The sequence below is a fragment of the Channa argus genome, chromosome 21 (genome assembly GCF_033026475.1).
Source record: "Channa argus isolate prfri chromosome 21, Channa argus male v1.0, whole genome shotgun sequence".
In the NCBI taxonomy this organism is placed as follows: Eukaryota; Metazoa; Chordata; class Actinopteri; order Anabantiformes; family Channidae; genus Channa; species Channa argus.
In genome coordinates, this window is record NC_090217.1 from 2,016,855 (window position 1) to 2,040,966 (window position 24,112).

At 41.5% G+C, this 24,112-nt stretch overlaps 1 protein-coding gene across 1 annotated transcript; it reads left to right on the plus strand.

The window, feature by feature from the left end:
* Nucleotides 1-1,149: 1,149 nt before the first annotated feature.
* Nucleotides 1,150-20,206, plus strand: dusp16 (dual specificity phosphatase 16). Its single transcript, XM_067490855.1, has 7 exons — nt 1,150-1,340; nt 8,821-9,578; nt 12,095-12,233; nt 14,016-14,179; nt 15,411-15,570; nt 15,665-15,788; nt 16,016-20,206. Exons 2-7 carry the CDS (start codon nt 9,351-9,353, stop codon nt 17,109-17,111), a joined length of 1,911 nt encoding a protein of 636 aa, XP_067346956.1. The 5' UTR covers nt 1,150-1,340; nt 8,821-9,350; the 3' UTR covers nt 17,112-20,206.
* The last annotated feature ends 3,906 nt before the right edge of the window (nt 20,207-24,112 follow it).

Genomic DNA, 24,112 nt, shown 5'->3' on the forward strand with positions numbered 1-24,112 from the left:
ATAACTGATTACTTTTACCATTGGATTGAACATCGTGTTGTATTATTTGATTTTTTTTTACATGTGAGATCCACTTTAAAAATACAAGGAAACCTGTGTGAACAGGACAAATGATAAGTATTTGTTCTGAAATAAATGCTTTTTACTTGGTAATAAGACACATATGTCACATTATTATCTTCTTATTTTTTTAATTAGTGTTACTGCCTTTAGTGAGAAGGTAGGAATCGCTCGCCAGCACAGTCAAGAGAAATACTCCAAGATCTTTGCACTTTTTTTTTTAAACTACCCACTTTTTATTGTACATTACTGCATATATACTGCACATTAGTAGTTTGTCTTGAATGTGGTGGCGAGTGATTCCCACCTTCCTGTCCTTATATTCTTCTCACTAAAAGCAGTAACACTAATAAAAACATAAGAAGTTAATAATGTGACATATATGTCTTATTACCAAGTAAAAAGTATTTATTTCAGAACAAATACCTATCATTCGTCCTGTTCACAGAGGTTTCCTTGTATTTTTTAACGCTGGTTTTTACTTGTCTAATTGATTGAGCACGTTTATATTATTGTCCTGTATGACTGCCATTGTGTTTCTGTCGTATAGAGACAGGTCAGGATTCAACCAGGGACTGACTGAGGTTTTTTTTTTTCTTTTTTTTTTTTTTGATGCATGTTTGTTCAGATCTCATTGAACAAAACGTTTTAACGTTTTAAAAACGTGTCGACGCGTCTTGTACTTGAGGATTAAGACCAAATATTTTTCATTCAATTGGACTCTCATTAAGGAGTAAATACACCTAAATTGCTAAATGACAGAATTGTTACGCTGTATTTGTTATTTAAATATATCTATACTCCTTATTTTTCCAACAAATTTAATATTGTGCATAAAGCTGGAGGCTGCCACTTTGCAGTTTAGTCTACATACTATCATCATATATATGATATATAACGAATGAAGATCTAATACCAACAATGTCCACCAAATAAATTAATAACAATGTGACATTAATTGTGTGTTGTTTTATTTTAATCAGCATTTAACACGTTGTTACTGCCGTCGTCTTAAAGCCAGCCATTTTCTATCGGCTAAGCGCAGTGCGGACGGTACCTGCGCCTTTAAGCAGCCTGTTGAGTTCGATGACGACATCTTTATATTTTTATCGCAGTGACCTCATCGCTTATGGCAGCGGGAGCACCGAGTGCCGTCTTCTCGTTTCAGTCCAACTTTACCGCTTCTACTTTGTGTCGTTAACGAAGCCTCACCGGTCCCTCAAGTCCAAGTCCTGGACGCTTGATGTGGGGTTCGGACTTTGACGTCGACTTTTCAAACGGTGAGTTTCCCGAAAATTCTGGTCCAAGTGTAAAAACGGCATCTGGTAAAGTTAACGGGGCCTAAAGTGAAAGTTTGATCCGCGTGTCTGTCGTGGATGAATTTACCACCGTCTGTGGATGTTTGCCGACAAGAACACGGGGCAGGAGAAGGAGGCTTTTCGGGTCGCTTTTATAGGAATCGGCCTGGCGGGCAGGCGCTCGGTCACAGCGAAACAAAATGTCAGAGAGCAGCCTGCTAACGTTACTGAACGCTAACGGAACAGGTCACAGTTTGGACTAAAGTCCCAGAACAGTTCAGCCGAACTCGCTCTGTGCTCACATCTACTATGGAATTACCCGGGACCCAACTTTTCAGGAGCTGACATTCCAAGTGAAGCCTCCATTCACCCCCCATCGCACGGTCACTGCCTGAAAAAAGACCCGATTTGAATAAAAAAAACCACGCATCGTTCGCCTTGGGAGAAAGCCTCCAGTTTGGAGTGAAATTCTCTTTAAACTTGACCCATTTTGTACTTATTCAATTATTAAAGGCTCATAACACAGCGTTTCGTTTGCCGTCTCTAAACTTAAAGAAACTCTAAACTAAAGAACTGAGCCTCATTTCAAACCGAACCTCCGTGAAATAAACGCCGATTCTAGCAGAATGAACACAGCAGCTCTGTAAAGCTCATCCAACTCAGTTTTCACAGCTTTTCACCGTTTGATGTCATTTAACCTCACAGGTGTAATTATCACCGAAATGACTTGTCAGAAGCTTAGAATACATTATTATCAATGTGAGTTATTTTCTTCTGGTTTATTTTGGGGCATTTTGTCCTGTATCTTGGTCAAAAGAACTCATCCTAAACGTCTTTCACTAATTTCAGATTCTATCATATCAATCATTGATAATCTTACAAACATAAAAACAATAAATTAAAACAACAATTACAACTTCCACAATCCAAAACACAAGTCACTAATTTGTCATTTTTATTGATTTAAGGGAAAATGTTTGCCAATAAAAGAATAAATTCATATATTTGAGTAACATAGCTGATAAAACGTTATTTAAATGTTGTAATTTGGTAATAACATTCAGATGTAAAACACTAAATGTTGTATTAAATCAACACTAAACTGCTGTAGATTGTTATATATGTATTAGATTTAGTGGCTATGGCAAAGACTTCATAGAATCATAGTGTATAATTTTCTTATTTTCACTTTGCACACAGCAACATTAGCAACAGTCGTTTCATTATCAGAATAACCTCTACCAACCACAAATAGCTGATCTCCATCAATCCCAAGTTTACGCAAAGATTTTTTCATGTTTCAGTGACCTTTAAATTCCCTCAGTGTGACAAACACAAGAGTTGTCAGAGCTGAACTTCCTCAATTAGATTTAAAAAACAGCTGAATACATGGTGAACGTGTTGTTCAAAGTCATCTGTCAGTGACAGCTGAACACCAGTTCAATAATGTGGCTTTTAATGACCGACAGGTTATCAGTGCAATATTGTTCATATTGTTATTAATCAAACGTGACATGGATCAGTTTCCATGCGGTTGTGCTTTGGATCCACGCTGGTGAACTACACTGTTTCATTAAGCTTTTTAGTCAAATCCTACAGCCAACAAAGTCTGTATCTCACTGACTGAATGTAAAGCACCTAAAAGCAATCAGGGAGGGAAGGCAAGTAACAGAGCATCACCAGTGAAGGAACCCAGCACCTGGGTCTTTGGGTTCCACACAAACCATTTCCACTCTGCCTGGGAATGATGTGCGAGCTTGACACTGCTCACACTGCCCTGTATAAGAAGTATGATACCAGCATTAAGAGTCATTGAATCATTGTTGATCCACCTTTTTTTTTTTTTTTTTTTTGCCATGAAAGTTTGTAAAATTGCTGCAGCTGTTTTGCTTCAGCATTTGTACGTAAGGGGACACGCTGCTGTAGACGACTGCTATGATGTGCAGGCGGACTAGGTCTTAGTAACATAGTTACAGATAGTCATGAGTTATGATGCTTAACCTGACCCCAGCTCTTCCCTGTTGCGTCTTCATTCTCCAGAGCTGCACACGATAGTGGTCCTTAGAAAGTCCTTCTGTTTCTCCTGTGTTTTCTCACACAAACACATAGCTCACAGAAAACTGAATCTTTATCATGTTGTACATGCGCTAAGAAATTTCCATGAATCAGAAACATGATTTAAATTTGCAAAACCCGGAAAATTCAATATTTGGTTTATCTGCCAATAATAGTTTTGTTACCGATATGCACTATATTTCTGACTCACTAAATGTCAGACTAGTATTAGGAGGCCGACCTCTGTCTTAAAAGATCACAGAATTCATTCATTATTAATTGGCAGGTAGTGGGAGTGGGGTGGAAAGGTGCACTCATGTCACACGTGAGTGAAAATTTGATCATGCGAATGTAAACATTTATTTGGGGGCATCAGTGCCAGTGAACATTAGTAGGAATCAGCATTTTATTAAAAAATGAGATTTGCAGATCTATTCTAGTATCTAAATATCGTTTTGGGTCTCTCTGTCCTCTGTGATGGCTCCTCCAGACAGCAGGCGGCCAGATGAGGTGACACTTACTGAAGTGATAATAAAAGTTCAGCAAGTAAAATAACATTGAAGTAGTTTATTACAAAACTTGTTAGACAAGAAACAATGCGAATAAAAATGGTAGTCAGCTTTCTCTGTGGCCTCCCGACCCCTGATTGTACATGTTTGTTGTCTATTCACGGCCATAAAGACTAAAACAAGAGCCAAAGATCTGAATGTGGAACCGTTCAGTCTAATTTAACAAAGCACCTTTTGGAGGATGCTCTAATAGCCTTAACACTCCAGCCTCCTCCCTTTACAAGCAGAGAAGAATCAGATCTACTGTGGTGGCATATGGAGATAAAATGATGGCATCCCTGTCCTTATATAGACTTGACTGTAATATTTCATACATATATACATATACATACATATAACTGGCCAGTCAGTCGAATAGAAAAAACTGTTACCTGCAGCTGTAATCTGAATATCAAAAACATGTTTGACTTCCTTCATTTTCACACGAAAGTTCAAATTTTACACTGAGCTGATAAAATGCAGGAGGAAAAAAGTCAAGATCCACTTTAAACTCTGAGGACGTGGCTCTGGAAAAACCTGTGAATCCAATTGATAGTTAAAGTCATGCTGTAGCTCAGTCGGTAAGACAGTCGTCCACAAGACCACAGGGGTAGTGGTCTGATACCCTGTCCTGGCTACGTGTCGAAGTGTCCTTGGGCAAGACGCTGAACCCCAAGGTGCTTAGGTGAACACACTGCATGGCAGCAGCCACTGCCATCGGTGTGTGTGTGTGAATGTAAAGCACTTTGGATACAGGTGCTATATAAGCAGCCATTTACCTTTTGTGCGTCACAAAGACTGTTCTCACAGTGACCTTCATATCTTTAGGCTCATTTGTAGTGGAGAAAACAGTGGTGGACTGTTTGTTTTTCTGACATGTTAAAAACTTGATTGTTAAATATATTGGATCACATGGATCAGAAAGGCAATTTCCTTTACGCCACAAACTGAAAACGTACCACAAGTCACACACGGATAAAAAAGGAGAAGGCTGTGGCTGCTGCAGGTTTAATACATTATAGGAAGCATTTCTCTTTAGAGGAACCAGGATTCACCAAAACACGGTGGGAAACTTCCTCTACTGAGAACTGAGAAGCTGCAGATAACATCACTGACACAAAGCTACGGGATGAAATGAAACTTAAATAACTCGCATATAAATACAGGAAATGAGTTTTATTTAAGGAGGGCAAGTTTAGTAAAGAAACAAATGCTGTGTGTATTTCTGGCGGATTCATGTTCCCAAGTAACAGAAACAGAGTAAAAAGGATGTGGTTGGGGTAGATGGTGAGTGACCAATGACGTATCGGCCATGTGTCATTTAGGTTATGAGTTTGTGGTTGTAGTTCGGTTGCATAGAAATGCAACTTTGAGAAGAAAAGTGAAACACAGGTAAACAGCGCTACTAGGGACAGGAAAAGATATTTTAATTTAGCTTTTATAAAATTATAAATGGGACAAAAATGTCACAAAAAGTTTGTTCTCTCCCAGAGAAGCTGCCTATTAAAACACACCAGGACAAGTTACCAGAACAGCTAAAGGTTTAGCTGTGGTGGGTTTTGCAAGTGTGTGTCCGGTTTGTTTTCCCATCTTCCCATCAGTGTACGGCCACTGCTTGTCCGTGGGATCTTCCCAAGACATGTCTCCACACGCAAACATGTTATGGAACAGAACAGGTGGCTCCTGAGCCCTGTGTGAGAACAGCTCACACAGTGAGGGGGAACCGGGCCACGGTGGGCTCTAACTCACCCCCTGTTTGGATTACACATCGCAGGACATCTGCATCCAGTCTACACTTTGAAACTCTCCTCCTGCCACTTTTTGACTCGGTCTCGTTGTGTTCGTGTTGCTGTTTTTGAATCTGTGTGTGTAAGAACAACCCACTAAAGAGTAACTTCACCAGCTGGACTAAACACTATTCTTTAGGTTTGTAGTTTAAATACAGATAGATATTATGTTCTTTTTAGTTGTTTTTCAATATTAAATGAGACCACTGCTTGAATAGAGGAAAACAGCACAAATGTTTTGCCATCAATAATTAATTTGAATAAACTTTTAGTTATATTATCAATAAATAAACTTTAAGTTATATTGTCAATCTATTGCATCATAAACCCTATTTCAAAATTATGCTGTATCAAGATAAAAGTATATCATCCCATCCTTACTGTGCATAGATGCACATATCCCTTTTTATAATATTAATAAAACTGTGAGGGCAAATGGTAGTGAGGGTACTGTACTGTACCACTGTGCCACGTCATTTAGCAACAATGTCAAACAATGATCAGTTTCATAACATGTCAGACTTCCCCTGTGTTTCTGATTATCCCACATGAATGAAACTTTTGCTGGTGACTCGAGGCTCAGATGTAGGCGTCCTTTGCAAACATGATGAAGTCCAGGAATATCTGGCCTGAGGTGGGATGACTTCACAACTCTGGTGTGTGTTTGGCAGCTGCAGGGATGTTCCTCTGTTTGGATTTTACAGCAGCTCAGAGAAGTGAAAGTAGTTTCTAGTTTGCAGACTTCATGCTGAGTTCTAACACTGTGAAATGCTGGTCTCATTACCAGGGTTTAAAATTCACTTTCCCCCCACAACTGTCCTGAATCCTACTTTTAACTGTCACAAACTAATGCTGCCAAACAAGGTACTGTTAACAATCAGTAACTGACTGTTAAACGTTCTGCTAGCTATTTTCTGTCCTTGTCTGAACAAAAATAATAATAATAATCTGTATACAAACAATGATAACATCAGTTTTCCTGCCTCTTTAAGTCATCAGTGTTTAGATAAAAAATGCAACACTGCAAAACTGATAAACATACTGGGATCTATATATATAGACACACTAAACAGTTTAGTTTACTTTAGTTCAAACAATATAACAGCTAAAATATCAGACTTCTGTTTTTAAATTAGTATTTAGCAGATTTCTTGGTCACTTTGTACTCACGTTTATATCTGACATTAATTTTCAGTGCCTGTACAAACGCTGGCAGAGTCGGAATGTCTGAGATATATAAGCATACGCAGAACAAATGGTTATACTAGCTATAGTTGGACCTGATATACTATTAAGTTTTTGTTTTTATTATTTTGTCCACCAGCACTAAGTATATCAGTAAAAACTGGGTAAATAGTCTCTATCATCCCAAAATTGTCCCAGGATGACAGGACAGTATAAATATCGACCCCTGGACACAGTCTTCCTCTGTGAATTTCTCCTTGCGATGAAAAAAGTATCTAAATAGATAGATTTTTTTTTTACCTCCATAATTTAAATAATATTTTTGTTACATTTCGGTTTAGTGGCATATGCTTCTCCTTTAAAACACTTTGGACTCTCTATAAACAGCAAAGTTTTAAATTGCATGTGTGGATGTGACCTCATTCTCTCCTGTCTGATGTCAGCAAGAGGTTAAAGTCCTCTGATTAGCTGCTGCCACAGCTGAGTTGTTGACCTTTGCTTACAGTCAGGTAGAAGCATCACACACCTTCCGCAGGTGAGAACCAGGAAACAGACATATAACCTTATCCGATTATTAACACAAGTAGAAGATCTGGTTTCCCACTGAACCTCTTGTTGTTTCTAACCTCACCACACTGAATATGATCAGACGTTTTTCTGGAAAGAAGCCTTATTGAGAATGTTATTTATTCTTCGAAGTTTATTTATGAGCTGGTATTTTATCAGGTTCTAGAAAAACAATATGTTTTTTGTTGCTGTTGGTTCGTTTTGTTTCTGTTTTTTTTTTTTGTTTAGTCTGTAAAGTCTGTTAACATGAAAGAATTAAGAGACAGCATGTCCCTGGGCACAGGACATGTTAGGGCCATGGCACATCAAGATGGTCTAGAATTCGCAGTGTGTCCCGCACTCATGCACCTGCACGTGTACCTTATATTAATAGTTGGGGGAGGCGATGTACAGTTTCATTCCTTTTTGATTTGACTTTACCACCCATCTGAGCAGACACTTCCATCATGTTATTATGCCTGTACCTGATTGAGACTTTTCTGGGCTCGTGGTGTTTGCGATGGTGTGTGGGCTGCTGGAAGAGGAACAAACTCGTTTGGGGATTTTCGTTGTTCTGAAGTCAACTCTGTAACTGCTGGTTTTCCAACACGAGGGAGTTTCCTGCAGCAGAGCTCTGAGTCAGTGCGCTGAAAGCAGGGGAGGACGGGTTAACGGGAAGCCGCAGTGCTTAATATTCAGCTTCAATCAGGGAGACACGTTTGGACTGGGCTCAGGCTGCTGTGGAACTTTTAAACTGGTTATTCACGGTGTGCTTCCATTTTCTGCAGCTCGGCACTTCTGTTTCACTACAGTTGAAATGGAAAAATTCTGCTTTACTACAAATACCTTTAACTGTAGTTCAGTACCATTGGGATGTCCCAGTAAAAAGCGTCCTGATTAATCCAAAATGCTGCAGCAAAGGTACTGCAGCATTCGCTTCTCTCCATCGGGTCTCATAAAATCCAGAGTAGAATATAAAACCCACTTGTACATACAAGGCTCTTATGGTCAAGCTAGTACCATATTATTCCAGCACTTTCTCAGAGTGCAGACCTACGTGTGGAACCAGCTCCCAGTTCGTATTCGGGAGCTTTTCCTCTCCTCTTTTTACCAGGACTTTACCAACTTGCAACAAGTTACAAAGAACCCATCTGCAGAACAGATAAATTCAGTTGTTTTTTCCTGTCACTAATAGGGTTTTAGTTTGGTTTCCTGCATGACCATGGAAATTGGATGAAACTTGCAGCGACAGATTGAATTGCTGCTGCTGTGTCATGGCAAAAATGGAGAAGTAAAAAATCTAACTTTTTTGTTGTTTTGTTTTTGTCTTCCTTGTCCCAGAGTCTCAAACCACTTCAACATGAAGACCAGGATCGAAGTGCAGAGATCCCATCATTCCAGGAGTAAAGACACCCTTTGCCTTACACTTGCTGAGTTTTGAATGAGCCTCTCCCACCGACTGCATCCCCCCGAAAAGAGTCAACGGAAAACAAAAACATTCAGAAACATTCTGACAGATAGTGGAAGTTTGGCTTTTATGCCTTTCAGGAGAGCGTGAAGCCTTTCTCTCTCTACACCCCCCACCCCCTCGTCTGTCGGTGTCTATCATCCCAGAATTTTGCTGCCGAGCGCCATCAGGATGACATCATACCGGGCTGACACAATGGAGCTCTTCATCCTCTGAGGTTCTTCACTGGATTGCATCACAGCACTGGACCGCCAGCCCAGGACGCCCACAAGAAGGAGTAACAGGAGGGGGAGAAGGACTACGAACAGCAAGGGAGGGGGGTGGGGGGAGGGGGGTGGGACAGGTGCAGGAGCAGAAAGGGTTTGACGTGTCAGAGCGTCCTGGGTCCAGGTTTGGATCCAGGATGCCGAGGCCCGGGACGGTGCGGCCCATCGGCGCAGAGGCTTTGGTGGCCTTGCTGGAGGGGGGTCTGGACCGCGTGGTGCTCATTGACAGCCGGTCCTTCGTGGACTACAACGCCTCACACATCCTGGAAGCAGTGAATGTAAACTGCTCTAAGCTGATGAAGAGGAGGCTGCAGCAGGACAAGGTCCAGATCGCTGAGTTGCTGCAGCACTCGGCCAAGAAGAAGGTAAACACTCAGTCCGTGCTGCAGTTAGACAAGTATCCTCTGCACTCATTCCATGTCCCACTTCCATTAGACGGACACAGGAAGCATTCGAGATGCATTTTTGAGTCATCTCCTTTCCATGATTGTGTGCAGACGAGGTTATTTTGTTTTGTTTTTGTTCTTCTTTTTCAGCTAGGCTCCAGCTAAGGGGGTGTAATAATACACGTAGTCACTAAAATATGATCGACATCATAAACCTGGAAAATTCATCGCAATATCAAGCCAATTACAGTTACACCACTAACAATGTAACCGTTAGATCATCTACAACTGCTGCCTGAAAACGTCCATGTCAACTTTCTTAAAATAAAAAATTGTTATTGCCCTAAACTACAAATCCTAAAAAAGTTCCAGTGACAATTGTTTGTGGTCTGGACACAGGTGCAATGCAGTTCAGTGAATTCAAAAATTTACCCCTCGTCCTAATGAGGACATTGTTTTTACATCAGACATTCTGGTGTGGATTTTATTTACATTTTTATATTTTATTTTTCATAAAGGCAATTATCTGTAAAGCCGTAAATTAAGAGTAAAAATAGTCTCAAAGTTCAAATGATTAGTTAATGTGATTCAAGGAGTTTCAAACCTCAGTTCTCTGAATATTAAACTTTGTTTTCCAAGCTGTGCACTGCCTGCGTTTTGAAATGATCGAGGGTTTGTGTCTGTGTCTGCTTTGCCATAAGTAGTAAATAGATGTAAAACTGAGAATTTTTTAAACTCTAAAGAAGAAAAACAGAAGAAATAACACAAGGCACTGATATTAAGTTCCATCAAAAAAGGAATAAAAGCAATGATTTAAATGTTCTTGAGTGCATTGGATTTCAGCAGGTCCAAGGATTAATGTGAAGATCAAAAAACATAAATGGGTTCACACATTTGGTTTGTATGTAGAAATGTGTTTTGTAGCCACATGACTAACAGCCACAAACTCTAAAACTCTGCACTCAGACTCCAGTAAGACTTCTCTGTTTCCTGTACTGAGCATTTTCTGGTCCGTTTTTCTTGCTCCCTGACGTTGTCTTGAATATGGGCAACTGACATCAGACCAGTCTATTTATATTTAACAAGATTTATATTTAACAAAGTCCCTCCTCCCTTTTTTGTGGTGTCACATTAAACTGAATAACAGCTTTAAGGAAGCTCAGTGGCTCGTTTTATTACTGAGGCAACATTTTCCACACGATTATGAGCTGTTATTAATTCTGAAAGAGACAGAGAGAGAGTTTCCTCGAGAGACAAAGCGAGAAAGCCACCAAACCACTGTAGTTAAACTTTCGTGTGTTCAGCTGAGAGGGAGGCTGTCCGCTGTTCGATACCTGACGGATATTACCTTTGCTCTCCTTCTCATCCCCCATCCATTTTCTGCAGCTGCAGCTATTGAACCCTGTTTTACCCGGTTTGAGGATGGTAGTCCAAAAGTCCCTCAGCCCATCAACGAGGAGATACATGACTAAGAAGCAACCTGGGGGCCACTGTTGTAGGGTGTGAGGCTCACGTTACCAAGGATATAGTGGATGGGCACTAGTTTATTCCTGTCACGCCGGCTTTTCAAAATGTTTTGTTGCAGAGGACAGAGTTAGATGGAGGCACATGATTCACTGTGGCGACCTCTGAAAGGGAGCAGCCCACAGGAAAAGATTTGAATACATTTATTTTCAGCCAACTGAAACTACAAAGACAAACTGAACAGTTCAAACAGCCCGCATGTATAATGACTCCTGTAGAAACTGAGTTATGATTACTGTGTGTTTTGTTTTGAATATTAATTAAGGATGTGACATTTTAGTCGCGGTGCGTTGCTTATTAATGCATATAGGGAAACACTGCCACGTGTTTTTCTGTTTGCCTCACACACTGTCAAAAGCGAAACTCCAAAACCAGTTTCAGGCTGACAGCCTAAAAATAAATAGGTCACAACTTATTCTCTAAGTTTCTAATACATCCCACAGAGAACAAGTCGCAGTACATACAAGTATATTGGAGACATGGCCCACTGCTACATGAGTGTTCTGCGTCTGACTCGTGTTTCCTAACTGGTGGACCCTCCCTGAAAACCTCCAACTGCAGGAGCCCAGTGGGATCCTGTTCAGATACATAAACCTCCTTTATGTATCTTTATGTAAGCTCCTAGAGCAGCAGCTCTACTCCGAGCTCATTTCAAAGATCAGAGGGAGTATTGGAGCATAGGCTGAATGAACTGGCTCAACGGTTCATTACTGCTGACACTTCAATCCACCATCATTAAATTACTTGTTGCAAATTATTAAATTACTATCATACACGGACAATTATTTGACTGTGTAGAAACTGAGTGTACAAGTGCTGGATGCAAGAATAAGAAGGTTGTTGATCACAAGTTCTTCCTAAAAGTTGATACATCACCTTCATTTTCACTTCCTTTTTCATAAGTCAACGTTTATGTCTTTGTCTAAAATTAACTGGTATGAAGCGCTCTTTCATGTCTCTGTGTGTTTTAGTTGGAGCTGCAGGGCGATCAGGAGGTCGTCGTATACGATCAAAGTTCTTCAGACCCGGCTGCTCTGAGTTCTGAGTCTTTCATCAGCGTCCTGTTGGTCAAATTGGAGAGGACATTTCCCTCCGTCCACCTGCTTTCAGGTCAGTCCTGCCAAACTTCAACCCTCCAAGTGTTAGTCTGGATCATCGCAGAGGGAAGCGTCTTTGTTTTAAAGATGATGGCAGCACGTTGGCACAAAGTGACAATGAGGAGCAGCGAAAGCAAACTGATCATAAATGTGATGCACGGCCCTGGAACAGGACCAGAGCTGAACACGCTATTAAAGAGAACTCAGTGTGCTTTATATTTCAAAAAAGACATTAAACCACAAATCCATTTATGCACAAATGGCAGCCATCTTATTTTACAGTGTATGTTTTCTGGCTGTGGATTGTTGCTGCAGATTTATCTTTAGCCTGACAGTAAAACTCTAAACTCGGCCTCGTTGATGTTGGTTTATGAGTTTGACCGACAGGCGGGCCGACTGCAGACGTCCCCCCCTCCTTTCCACTTAGGGTTATGTAACCATGATGTAATGCTGCACTGGTAGCTCCACCCTCACATATTTAGGAAAAAAAAAAAAACAAAGGCTTCTGAGCTTCTCAAAATTATTGAGCAGTTACACAACAAGTTGTGTTTGCTGCGAGTGGATGAGGAACCTGTTTCTGACTGATAAAGCTTTAACAGAAGGGAAGAATTTAAAGGGAAGTTTATAGAAAAAAAAAACAGGATCCTAACCAGTTCTGACCGTGAATCGTGAGTCTGTAGACGTGAGCAGTGGAACGTTAATCATTACAACAATTCAGTCTCACAATAACTGCCTGCTTTTCTGTTATATTTTTGTAACTATTAACACACAATCACTTTGACTCTGTCCTCACTGTTCACTCAAACCATAAATGACAGGACCTCTAAGTTTATATTTAGACGGTTTAAATTACGATCCCATAAGCTCAGGGTTGCCACAGCAGATCATGTTGTCTTGCACATTGTTTTAGCCAAGGTTTTCCTGATGCAAACCAATTTTTCCCGGGCTTAAGTACGACTGCACACGTCTACAGCAATTAACTCCCAGCAGTCAACACTACTATTAAGGCCTCCTCACATTGCTTTTACGTTCATTACCCGCATCACAGATAGAACAGATAGATGTCTGTTATATCACACGTGAAAGAAAAACACACTAGTGAAAGTACTATTACAATTTTGGCAAGTAAAATTGTAATTGGATAAAAAAATGTATGTACGTAAGCAGGTATAATCTGGGAAATGTACTCAAAGTACTAAAGTAAATCTACTTCATGCAGAAAAATGTTCCCACTTAAGGTTAGATTTTTATTGTTTTATTATTACTCTTGCAGGTGTACATAGATTATTAATTAGCCTATAAATGTATTTTATTGGGACACATATTGTCCGTGTGTAAAACGGTTCAGGTGATGAGGCAGAACAAACGTGTCAGTTCCCCCCTCCCGAAGTCATCTAACGGGAAAAACGGAGATTCGGGTGGCACGTAGCACTGAGAATCCAACCTCAGAGATCACATGCATCCACTGTGAAAATACGTATTCATCAGGTTGGTGTTAGTGCTGCAGGAGGCTGCAGAGGATAGATGCAGAAGCTAGTTGCAACAAGCGTGTGGAAGATGCAGCATTGACCCGGTGGCTCAGTATAACTGTAAACACCTCATGTCCTCAATGCTAAATGATTATAGATCAAATCTTATACAATATTTCAGGTTGAACAGGATTGTGAAAGAGCTCCATCCTACTGTATGTTTGTGGAAAGGGTTGATGTGTGTGCTCGGTCTTATTTTTTGCCAGTTTAGCCAGTCTATCATTCTCCAGCCCTGGATGTTAAATGGTTGGATGCTGTTTTTCCAGGTGGTTTCTCCGAGTTCTCCCACCTGTTTCCTGGTCTTTGTGAGGGGAAGTCCACTCTGGTTCCCACCTGTATCTCTCAGCCCTGTCTGCCAGTTACCAACATTGGACCAACACGCATCCTGCCTCACCTGTACCTGGGCTGCCAGAGAGACGTCCTCAACAAGGTAGAGATTGAGGACTTTGACTTTTATATTCAGACTAAAATAGAAAAACAAGCCTGCATGCTGTGCTATAGGTTCCCTCTACACTGAGCAGGTGTTATGAATATGACCATACAGTGCCTTGCAAAAGTTTTCATACCCCTGGAACTTTTCCACATTTTTTCATGTTACAACCACAAACATACATGTATTTAATTGAGATTTTATGTAATAGACCAACACACAGTGGTACATAGTTATGAAGAGAAAGGAAAATTAAAAATGGTTTTCAAACTTCTGGGACTGGGACGGAGGTTCAGCTTCCAGTAGGACAACAACCCTAAACCTACAGCCAGAGCTACAATGGAATAGTTTGGATCAAATCATATTCATGTGTTAGAATGAAGCAGTCAAAGTCCAGACCTAAATCCAAATCACAATCCGTGGCAAGACTTGAAAATTGCTGTTCACAGACGCTCTCCATCCAATCTGACTGAGCTTGAGCTATTTTGCAAAGAAGAAAGTTTCACTCTCTAGATGTGCGAAGCTGGTAGAGACAAACCCCAAAAGACTTGTAGCTGTACATGCAGCAAACGGTGGTTTTACAAAGTAAATTCATTTTCCTGTCACTTCACAATTAGGTACCAATTTGTTTTGTCCTATCAGATAAAATCCCAGTAAAATACATTTATGTTTTTGGTTGTTATTTGTAAGGGGTATGAATACTTCTGCAAAGTGCTGTAACTTTAACATTTTGTGTGTCTTGTTTGTCTGCAGACGTACTAACATTTACTGAAAACTGCCTTTGCCTCAAATTATCTTTATATGTAAACAGAGTCTATTAAAACTTTACTTTACGTGAAGGGGAAACAAGTGAAACTATTGTCTTACAACCTTCAGTTGTTTTCTAAAGTTTGAATCGCTGTACTGACATTTGTTTGTCTGCTATTAATCATGTTTTTAACTGTGACCCTTTAAGGGACTGCAGTTAAAGATGAGCTTTAAAGTAATTCTTATTCAACACATCAAACAACTTTTTTAATTAATATTGTCCGTGGTCAATCACAATGACTCAGGGCAAAAGAGAGTGACCCTGTCAGTGAAGCTACACGTAATAAATAAAGGTTCAATTAAAAAAAACAATAACAGGTGACTGAATATGATGAAGTGAAGTCACATCTGACATCTACATGTATGTTGGCACCTTTTAACGTGGCGTCTGACAGTATTGTGATTTCTGACGGTACGCTCTCAGGATCTGATGCAGCAGAATGACATCGCCTACGTCCTGAACGCCAGTAACACCTGCCCCAAACCAGACTTCATCCCAGACTCACACTTTCTGAGAGTCCCTGTGAATGACTCTTTCTGCGAAAAGATCCTGCCCTGGCTGGACAGATCGGTGGAGTTCATAGGTAAGACATGACATCGTTGTTTCTATGATTAGGATACCAGGGGAAACAAGAGAACCGCTGTTCTCAGCTTCATCTGAACCTTTCTGTATTTTAGAAAAGGCCAAAGCTTCTAACGCTCGAGTCCTGGTTCACTGTCTGGCTGGAATCTCTCGTTCGGCCACAATCGCAATTGCCTACATAATGAAGAGGATGGACATGTCGCTGGATGAGGCCTACAGGTCAGATTCATTCAACACCGATTAGAGAAATCCACACATCACACACAAAGTGAATGTGGAGGTGGAGGAACACGTTCAGAATAAGCTGACAAGTTTACGTGTTTGTCCGATTCCTGCACGTTCCAGTTTCAGAGATCACACTCTGTTGTCCTAATGACCTAATGAGCCCAGATCCTCATTAGCCCTCTAATCATTCTGTTTTGTGTCCCCGCTGATTCTTCTCTCAGGTTTGTGAAGGAGAAGCGACCAACCATCTCTCCCAACTTTAACTTCCTGGGGCAGCTTCTGGACTTTGAGAAGAAGTTAAAGAGTCCTCATGGTACAGAGACTAAACTGAAGTCCCTCCATCATCAGGAGCCCAGCAGCGAGGTCCCCCCTCAGCTAGAGGTTCTGGAACCTTCAGCCTGTCCAGAGGCCCCTGTGGGTCCTAGCTTGGCCCTGCTGGAGCCCCTCACCCTGCCCTGTGTTTTGGCCGACACTGCGGAGGAGTGTCTGCTGGCTAAGGCTCTGAGCAGCCTGCAGCTCCCTGACGGAGCTGAAGACAGCGCCCGGCTGAAACGCTCCTTCTCCCTGGATATCAAGTCATACGGCGAGCCGAGCGGGAGCCGGGTGTATGTTCCTCATGGTGGATCTGACTCCGCAGACTTCTACAAACCTTCTGGTTTCAAAGAGCCGACGAGTAAACCCTGCCAGTTCTCCCCAGTGCAGGAGGTGTCGGAGCAGTCCACTCCAGAGCAGAGCCCTGACAAGGAGGAGGCAGGTGGATCAGAGCGAGTGGCAGCACCAGCCTCCGCTGGCTTCGCCAAACCTCCACCTGCTGCTCCGAACTGTTCGCACCAGTTGCACCGGAGCGGCAGCATGGAGGAGAACGCCACCAGCTTCCTGTTTGGCCTTTCCCAGAGCCAGCAGCATCTGGCCAAAGTGGGCTCCAGTGGGGCCCTGAAAGGCTGGCACTCAGACATCCTGCTGGGCCCCGTCACTGTCTCCACCTCCTCTCTGACCGGCGGCTGGTACCTCTCCTCCGATTCCACACGTTTCTACTCCACTTCAATTCTGAGCAGTGGCGGCGGGAGCTTCGCGCCATACAGCTGCAGTCAGGGCCTGGAGGCGGTGCGGCGGCGCAGTCGGCAGAGGACGGGCGATCGCGGGGACTCGAGGAGGAGCTGGCACGAAGAGAGCAGCTTCGAGAAGCAGCTGAAGCGGCGCAGCTGCCAGATGGAGTTTGGAGACGGGATGACGGACAGCAGGTCCAGAGAGGAGCTGGGGAAGGTGGGGAGTCAGTCCAGCTTCTCTGGCAGCATGGAGGTCATCGAGGTCTCCTGAGACTGGTCCTGATCCTGTTTTCAGAAATCTCACAGTCTGACAGATGCAGCTTGGACTCCACTGATGTCAGAGTGAAAATGTTCTCGTTGGCTTCAAAGGTTGCAGAGAATTATGTGCAAAACACATCGGCAGCATTTTCAGTTCATGCTCAGACACCAGGTGCAGCATTCACACAATAATTACATCTCCTATGTCGGGCTGAATCGTCTTTCTGGAAATTGGGTCTGAACATATTTGGTAATGATATTAGATTGAAGAGTGTGGTCCTCCACAGAGTGTGATCCATTGAGTTGTAGCCGTAGCATGTGACCTTTCTGATTATAGTGATCATTGTGTGTTTATATTTTGGTTGACAAGTTGAGGAAATGAGTGGCGAGCGAGATGGAGAATGTTCACGTTGGCTTGTTTGAAACTGTAATGTCTTCATCTTAACACCAGTGGGATCTGTCCAGTTAAATGGTTCAAATACACGAATAACAAAAAAGAGTGAGGACAATGAGGACATGTGACACACAGCAAACATGTGGGATTGAAATCTTGCCTCAATGCAAGAATTGGACATTCTCTGTCTTTACCTGTGTTTTGTATCCACAGTGTACAGAGCTGTGATCAGGTGCTGTTCATTATACAGAGGTTTCTGTTTAGCCTGACTCATATTTAACTTATAGCTGACTGCTTACCAGAAAAGGTGATATAAACATAGCTCAATGTGTTTTTTTAAAGGCTGAGTTGGCACATTACAACCCCCTTTCACATAGTCTCAGATGTCAGTTTATTAGGAACACCATCATGAGGAAGATATATCACAGGACTGTTCTCACAAGCTGCTGGTGTGTGTTGCTGTGAGTTTCTGGACATGATGAGAAACAACAATGGACTCTGAGCCTTTGTTTTGTCTGGTTTGTGGATGAGAGCTGCTGATAAACACCTGTTTTCATTTTGCTCGGCTCTTACGCCCGAGCTTGGCGGTTTTCTCACAGATACGAGGGGAAAAAAACTGAAGCCAAATCCTCACTTTGTTCTTTAGGTTTTGATGAAGAAGCTCCCTGACAGTGAAATCTCAGGTGCTATTTGAGCTGCAGGGAAGGAATCAGAGGAGTAGAAACGCTTCACCTCTCCGCAGGATCATACGCAGATTAAACCCCAGGAGTTGGCTTGTGAGTAAAAAGAGGCTGGGACTCTTGTGGAGAGCGTGCAGACATCTGACTTGAGTCCAGACAGAGTCCATCACTCTGACGTGTTCACAGTTAATCTTGCACTACTGTGATAGGGGGGAAAGGGATTTGATTTAAAGTGTATAAAGAGATAAAAGAGAAATGTCGTATTTGTGTTTTTCATACCTGCCTCACACAACACTGAAAATCTCCTGATTGACTTGATTAATGGTGTTTTATTTATTCTCTAAAACCGAATTCCCTGAATAGAAATACACATGGTTGGGCTGCTGGGTGCTACAATTGCTTCTGGAAAGACACATAATTAATGAAAACACATGCCAACAACATTTGTGACATAAAACAACAACAAAGCGCTTCAGAAACAAGTGCGCATGACCCACTTTGATCCAGGGAACCGGTTTCCCATAACCCATCCATGAATTTACCCCATTTAAACTTCCTGTGCTGAGTGTCTTTGTGTTTTGAAGAAGCATCAGTTAGAAGTGGTTGTAACCCGGTGAGCTGAAAGAGTCCTACAGGGGTTTACATGTCTTTCCTGTGTGTACAATAACCTGGATCCTATCTGAAGATTGAATCATGTCAACTGGACTTCTTTCGTCTTTGTTAGAAATGTTTCCATGTTTCCAATGTTCCACTTATCCCAGCAGCTTCTTCAGTCTGGATAAAGTGGCTGGGGAAGCCAGTTATATCCTCCAGAGTAGGAACGTCCGAGGACCCAACACCTAAACGCGTTCAGGGCAGTGAAGAGAGCTCTACTTTGGAGAAACCAAACAGCCTCTACACTAGAGGATGGTCCAGCACAGGAGAAGGAACACCCCAGGACCAGAACCAGCAGTGTACATGCACCTGAAGGACAAAGGACACTCGTTTGAGGATCACATGTCCACATTTTGAAAAGAGAAGACAGATGGTATGAGAGAGGAGGACGTGCAGCCACTTATGTTCACATGGAGAATTCTTCTCTCAGCAGAGGAGGAGGCCTCAAGCACAACCTGTCTCCCAGTTTTCATGCTGCCCTTTCATCCGTCCGCAGGAAGACTAAGACCACTTCACACATCCACCAAGAGGACCACACCTAATGACCCCCATCTTAGGGGTTTAGATTTGCAATCGTGTGTTGAGAGTCAGTAGCCTGGACAGTGAACTGTTGGCGGTGGGCCTCCATCTTTACTACATGCCCAGAGTTCTCACATGTCATATTGATCACTGTCTATATTCCTATATTTCCTTTGCCTCCTCAGATGTGACATCATACTCTCAGTCGCAGCCACACCCGACGCCCTCTTTATGATCTCAGGTGACTTTAATCATGCAACCCTCTCCTAGACCCTCCCCAGCCTCACACAGTATGTGGATTGTCCCAGCAAGGAGGGGAAGACACTGCATCTGATGTGTTAAAGAAGCCTACAGCTGTTCTGCGCACCCCCTGAGCAGGTCTGACTGATCCACTTCCTAACTCTGTACAAACCCCTGGTTCAAAGGCAGGAGGGCTGTTTCTGTTGTGGGGGAGAAGCTGGACCCTCTGCATGTTGTGGCTGAGAGGAGAATATTGTCCAAACTCTTCAATCCTGGACTTTCCCTCCCACCGCTTCCACTGTGTGCTGGCTGCACAGAGGAGAACTGATCACAGTCAAGTTCTCCACAGAACAACACAGGAGATCATTTCTCCTAGTGGACATTAAACTGGTCCACTCATCCCCCTTCTGTAAAAATGAGGGGGATTGAATGCACACATAGTATTGTTTTTATTTCATTTATTATTTTTATTTTATTTCTGTTTACACCTCTAGACAGTTTTTTTTCTTACTTATTGATCAGTAGTTTGTACTCGATTATTTTCTCTACTTTTCACGTGGAGAGCTGTAACAACGCAACACAATTTCCCCATGTGATCAATAAAGTTGTTTGAATCTTTAATCTTGATGACTCCACCCTGTTCCCACCTCAACATTGTGTGGACTATAAAACAGTAACTGCAGCCGTCAGATAAATGTGGTGGGTTAAAAAAATGCAGTATTATTTTTTTAATGCGTGAAGAAAAAGTGGAAACAATTACGTGAAAAGCAATAAACCTTTGAGCACAGGTAAAAGTGGGAACTAACCCTTGTTGTTCTGTCAGTCTGACAGCAGAGGACGCTGTTCAGTGATTTTTCGAAATGGTAAATGTCAATTCATATATATTTACAATGTCTCTTCTCGTTCACACAGTGGCCGCCATGCGAGGTGCTCACCTGAGCCACCTGAGCCACGTGACTTCAGGGTCTTATCCAAGGACACTTCAACACATAAACAGAAGGGACCGGGAATCGAACCAGTGTGTCATTGCTCGTTTATTGCTTTATGTGGCATGTCAGTTTGAAATCTAGGGGCATTTTATTTTATTTTATTATTCTTCTGCACATTATAGAAACAGTCCAACCTGTCGCTGCGTGGACGTATACGATTTCCGTAAAATAAGACAATATACGTAAAGGACGTATTGACGTACGTACATCGATGTCTTTACGTAAATTCTCCGCTACGTTAGTCGAACCGTACGCAGGTGACCTCACGTTCTCATTCTGCATCGCTGATGCTGTGTGTCATCATTTTTACTTTAAATAAGAACAAGTCCTGCTTAAAGTTCCAGCATCGTGCATGAAGGTCATTTTCACTGGGGTTGGAAATGTTTTCTGAATGTCTATTAAAAAAAACGTCACCTTAACGTGTGTCATCCATCCATCAGCAGCCTGCTTCCGTCGTCCATGGCGGCCGGTTGTTGTAGCCAATCCCCAGCTGTCATCATCCAAACGGCAGGATACGCTCATGACACATACAGAGACACACAACCATTAAATGTTGTATGTTTCTGACTCATATAAATGACTTTCGTGTGTGAAATGACAATAAAGAATATTGGATTAAAGGCAGTCAGGTTCCATCCCAGCTCACAGTGGACTATTCTAGAACAGGGCAGAGACAGATCAGCTCTCACACTCACTAATTAGCAGAATCCATCATCTCCAAGCACCTGGACAACTCGCAAACTCATAAGTCACCTTTGTAAAATGCTGTCTGACATATAGCATTTAAACAACTATTTAGCAAAACTAAACACATGCAGGTCGCCCACTTTAACCAGTGCAGCAGACAATGGTAACGCAACACACTGGTCACAAGATGGCGCCGTGTCCCCAACCGTTCAAAGGGTGTGACGTCATTCCACATTCGCTGTATTCACGTAGGAAATGAGGTGTCACTGCACCACACTGGCAGAAAACTGATCGTCTACACTTTCCTCCGAGTTCCCTGTGAGAGAAAAGAAGGTTTTAAGACAGAAAATGCAGGATGGCCTCTGTGCAAATCCACAATCCACAGCAGGACTTTGTTCCCCCAAACAAAACCTAGTCCAGTGTGAACAGCTGATCTGTGTTTTACAGACCAGCTCCATTCACGTTAAAGCAATGAGAGTCAATGTACATTTAGCAACTCAACAGCAAAATCAGTCAAACAATTAGCAGCATTTTAGTTTCTGCTTTGGACACAGCAATACTGAAAAACAACCGTGGATTGGTTTGTGTTGAAAACGCTAAATGAATCAGACCCACTGGACCAAATAAATTGGGGTCTCTGTCAATACAACAAAAATGAAATAACATAGTGAAAAGGTGAAAACAGAATTGTAGAAATGTCTGTAAATGTATGAAAAAGGGACTAAACTTATCTCAGCTGTACATAAGTATTCAGACACTTGGAAACTCTTGTGAATAAAACTTGATATGCATCATAAATGTGACTCTTGTAGTAATACTGGGCTTCACATTGTTTCACAGTTAAACAGGTTTTTGCTGAGGCAGAATGACTGGACAACATACAGCTTTAACAACAGAAAACCCAAGAATTTATTTGGTGCAATGGGTCAAGAAGTCAGTGTTTCTGCATTTGATCTGCATGTTATTGAGCAGTGTGGAGGTGAATATGTGAAGACTCACACGTCCTACAGACCTATATATATAAACAGGTCTGTAGGACGTGTGAGTCTTCACATATTCACCGTTAGCTATATATAATATAATAATATAATATATATATATATATATATATATATATATATATATATATATATATATATATATATATATATATATATATATATATATAACAGATCTGTAAGACGTTTGAGTCTTCATATATATATATATATATATACACACACACACACACACACACACACACACACACACACACACACACACACACACACACACACACACACACACACACACACACATTGGAACGTCACAGTTTATCTCTGAGGACACATCTCTGCACAGGAACCATTCACATGCACACACACTAAAGATCACACTATTTACATGTACAAATACTTCTTTACATTTTTTGTTTGTGTGTAATAAAAGATAAATCTGTACCAGAATCTGACTTCTATTCAGATTAAAAACTCGGGTGTTAATTTAATGATTTACACTCAGCAGATCTTCATTCTCTGAAGCTGTTACATTATCACTTTTTCATTATGAGGTACTGAGCGTACATTAACTGTAATATCAGGCTGCAACCTAAATTTGTGAACGTGGTCTGAACTTTGTGAAAGCACTGTATAATATAATATATTCGATTTCTGCTGATAGATTTCTCTAAATCTTTCACACTGCACCTTTACAAATAAGACATGACACTGAGGTCACTGACTAAAACACCACAGTTTCATGTCCACAAACCCACTGATGGGAACTTCCTGTAAACTGGTGCTGGAGGTCTGATACAGAGACCACTTTGTGACCTCACAGCGTCAGATGACTGTTACAACTAATCATTTTGATCATTATTATCTGCTCAATAACATGCAGATACAATGCAGACATGCTGACTTCTCAGAAAGCCTGACAGGTAAAAAGAGAAAGTTGAAATGAAAGATGTGTGAAGGAGAATTAAACGTAAATTAAAGAAGACTAATAAAACTAAACATATAAACAGAAGTTTTAAAAAGAATTTGGAATTCAGTGGTTTAGCTTGGAGCCTGTGTTGAAACATGTTTCTACAGGAGCATGTGCAGAAGAATTGTGAAAAACACCCCCTGGATTAGTGTGTGTTGAAAACGCTAAATGAATCAGACCCACTGCACCAAATAAATTGGGTTCTCTGTTAATATAACATAAAGGAAATAGCAGTGAAAAAGTGACTAAATGATCTCACGTGTACATAAGTATTCAGACACTTGGAAACTCTTGAAATGTAGCTCAGGTGCCTCCTATTTCTTCAGAGGCCCAGAGGACAAACCAAACACTGGCTCGTTGAAATAGCAGCTTGAAACTGGACTAATGTGAAACTTCCTGGTTAGGTTTGTATAACAGTCTAAAATGAAACACAGTGTAAACCGAGCTCGACATAAAAAAGACAAGGACCATGAGCGTAAATGGTGGTGGTTGTTTGTGAATAAAACTTGATATGCATCATAAATGTGTCTCTTGTAGTAATACTGGGCTTTACATTGTTTTTTTTTTGCTGAGGCAGAATGACTGGACAACATACAGCTTTAACAACAGAAAACCCAAGAATTTCTTTGGTGCAATGGGTCAAGAAGTCAGTGTTTCTGCATTTGATCTGCATGTTATTGAGCAGTGTGGACATGAATATGTGGAGACACTCATCTGTCTTCATTTATGCGTAATCACCTCAAAATAAAAATTGTTGTCTTAAGTATGAGCCTTTTATATCTACAGAGGGATGAGATCGTTTTTTCACAGAGGCCCAGAGGACAAACCAAACACTGGCTCGTTGAAATAGCAGCTTGAAACTGGACTAATGTGAAACTTCCTGGTT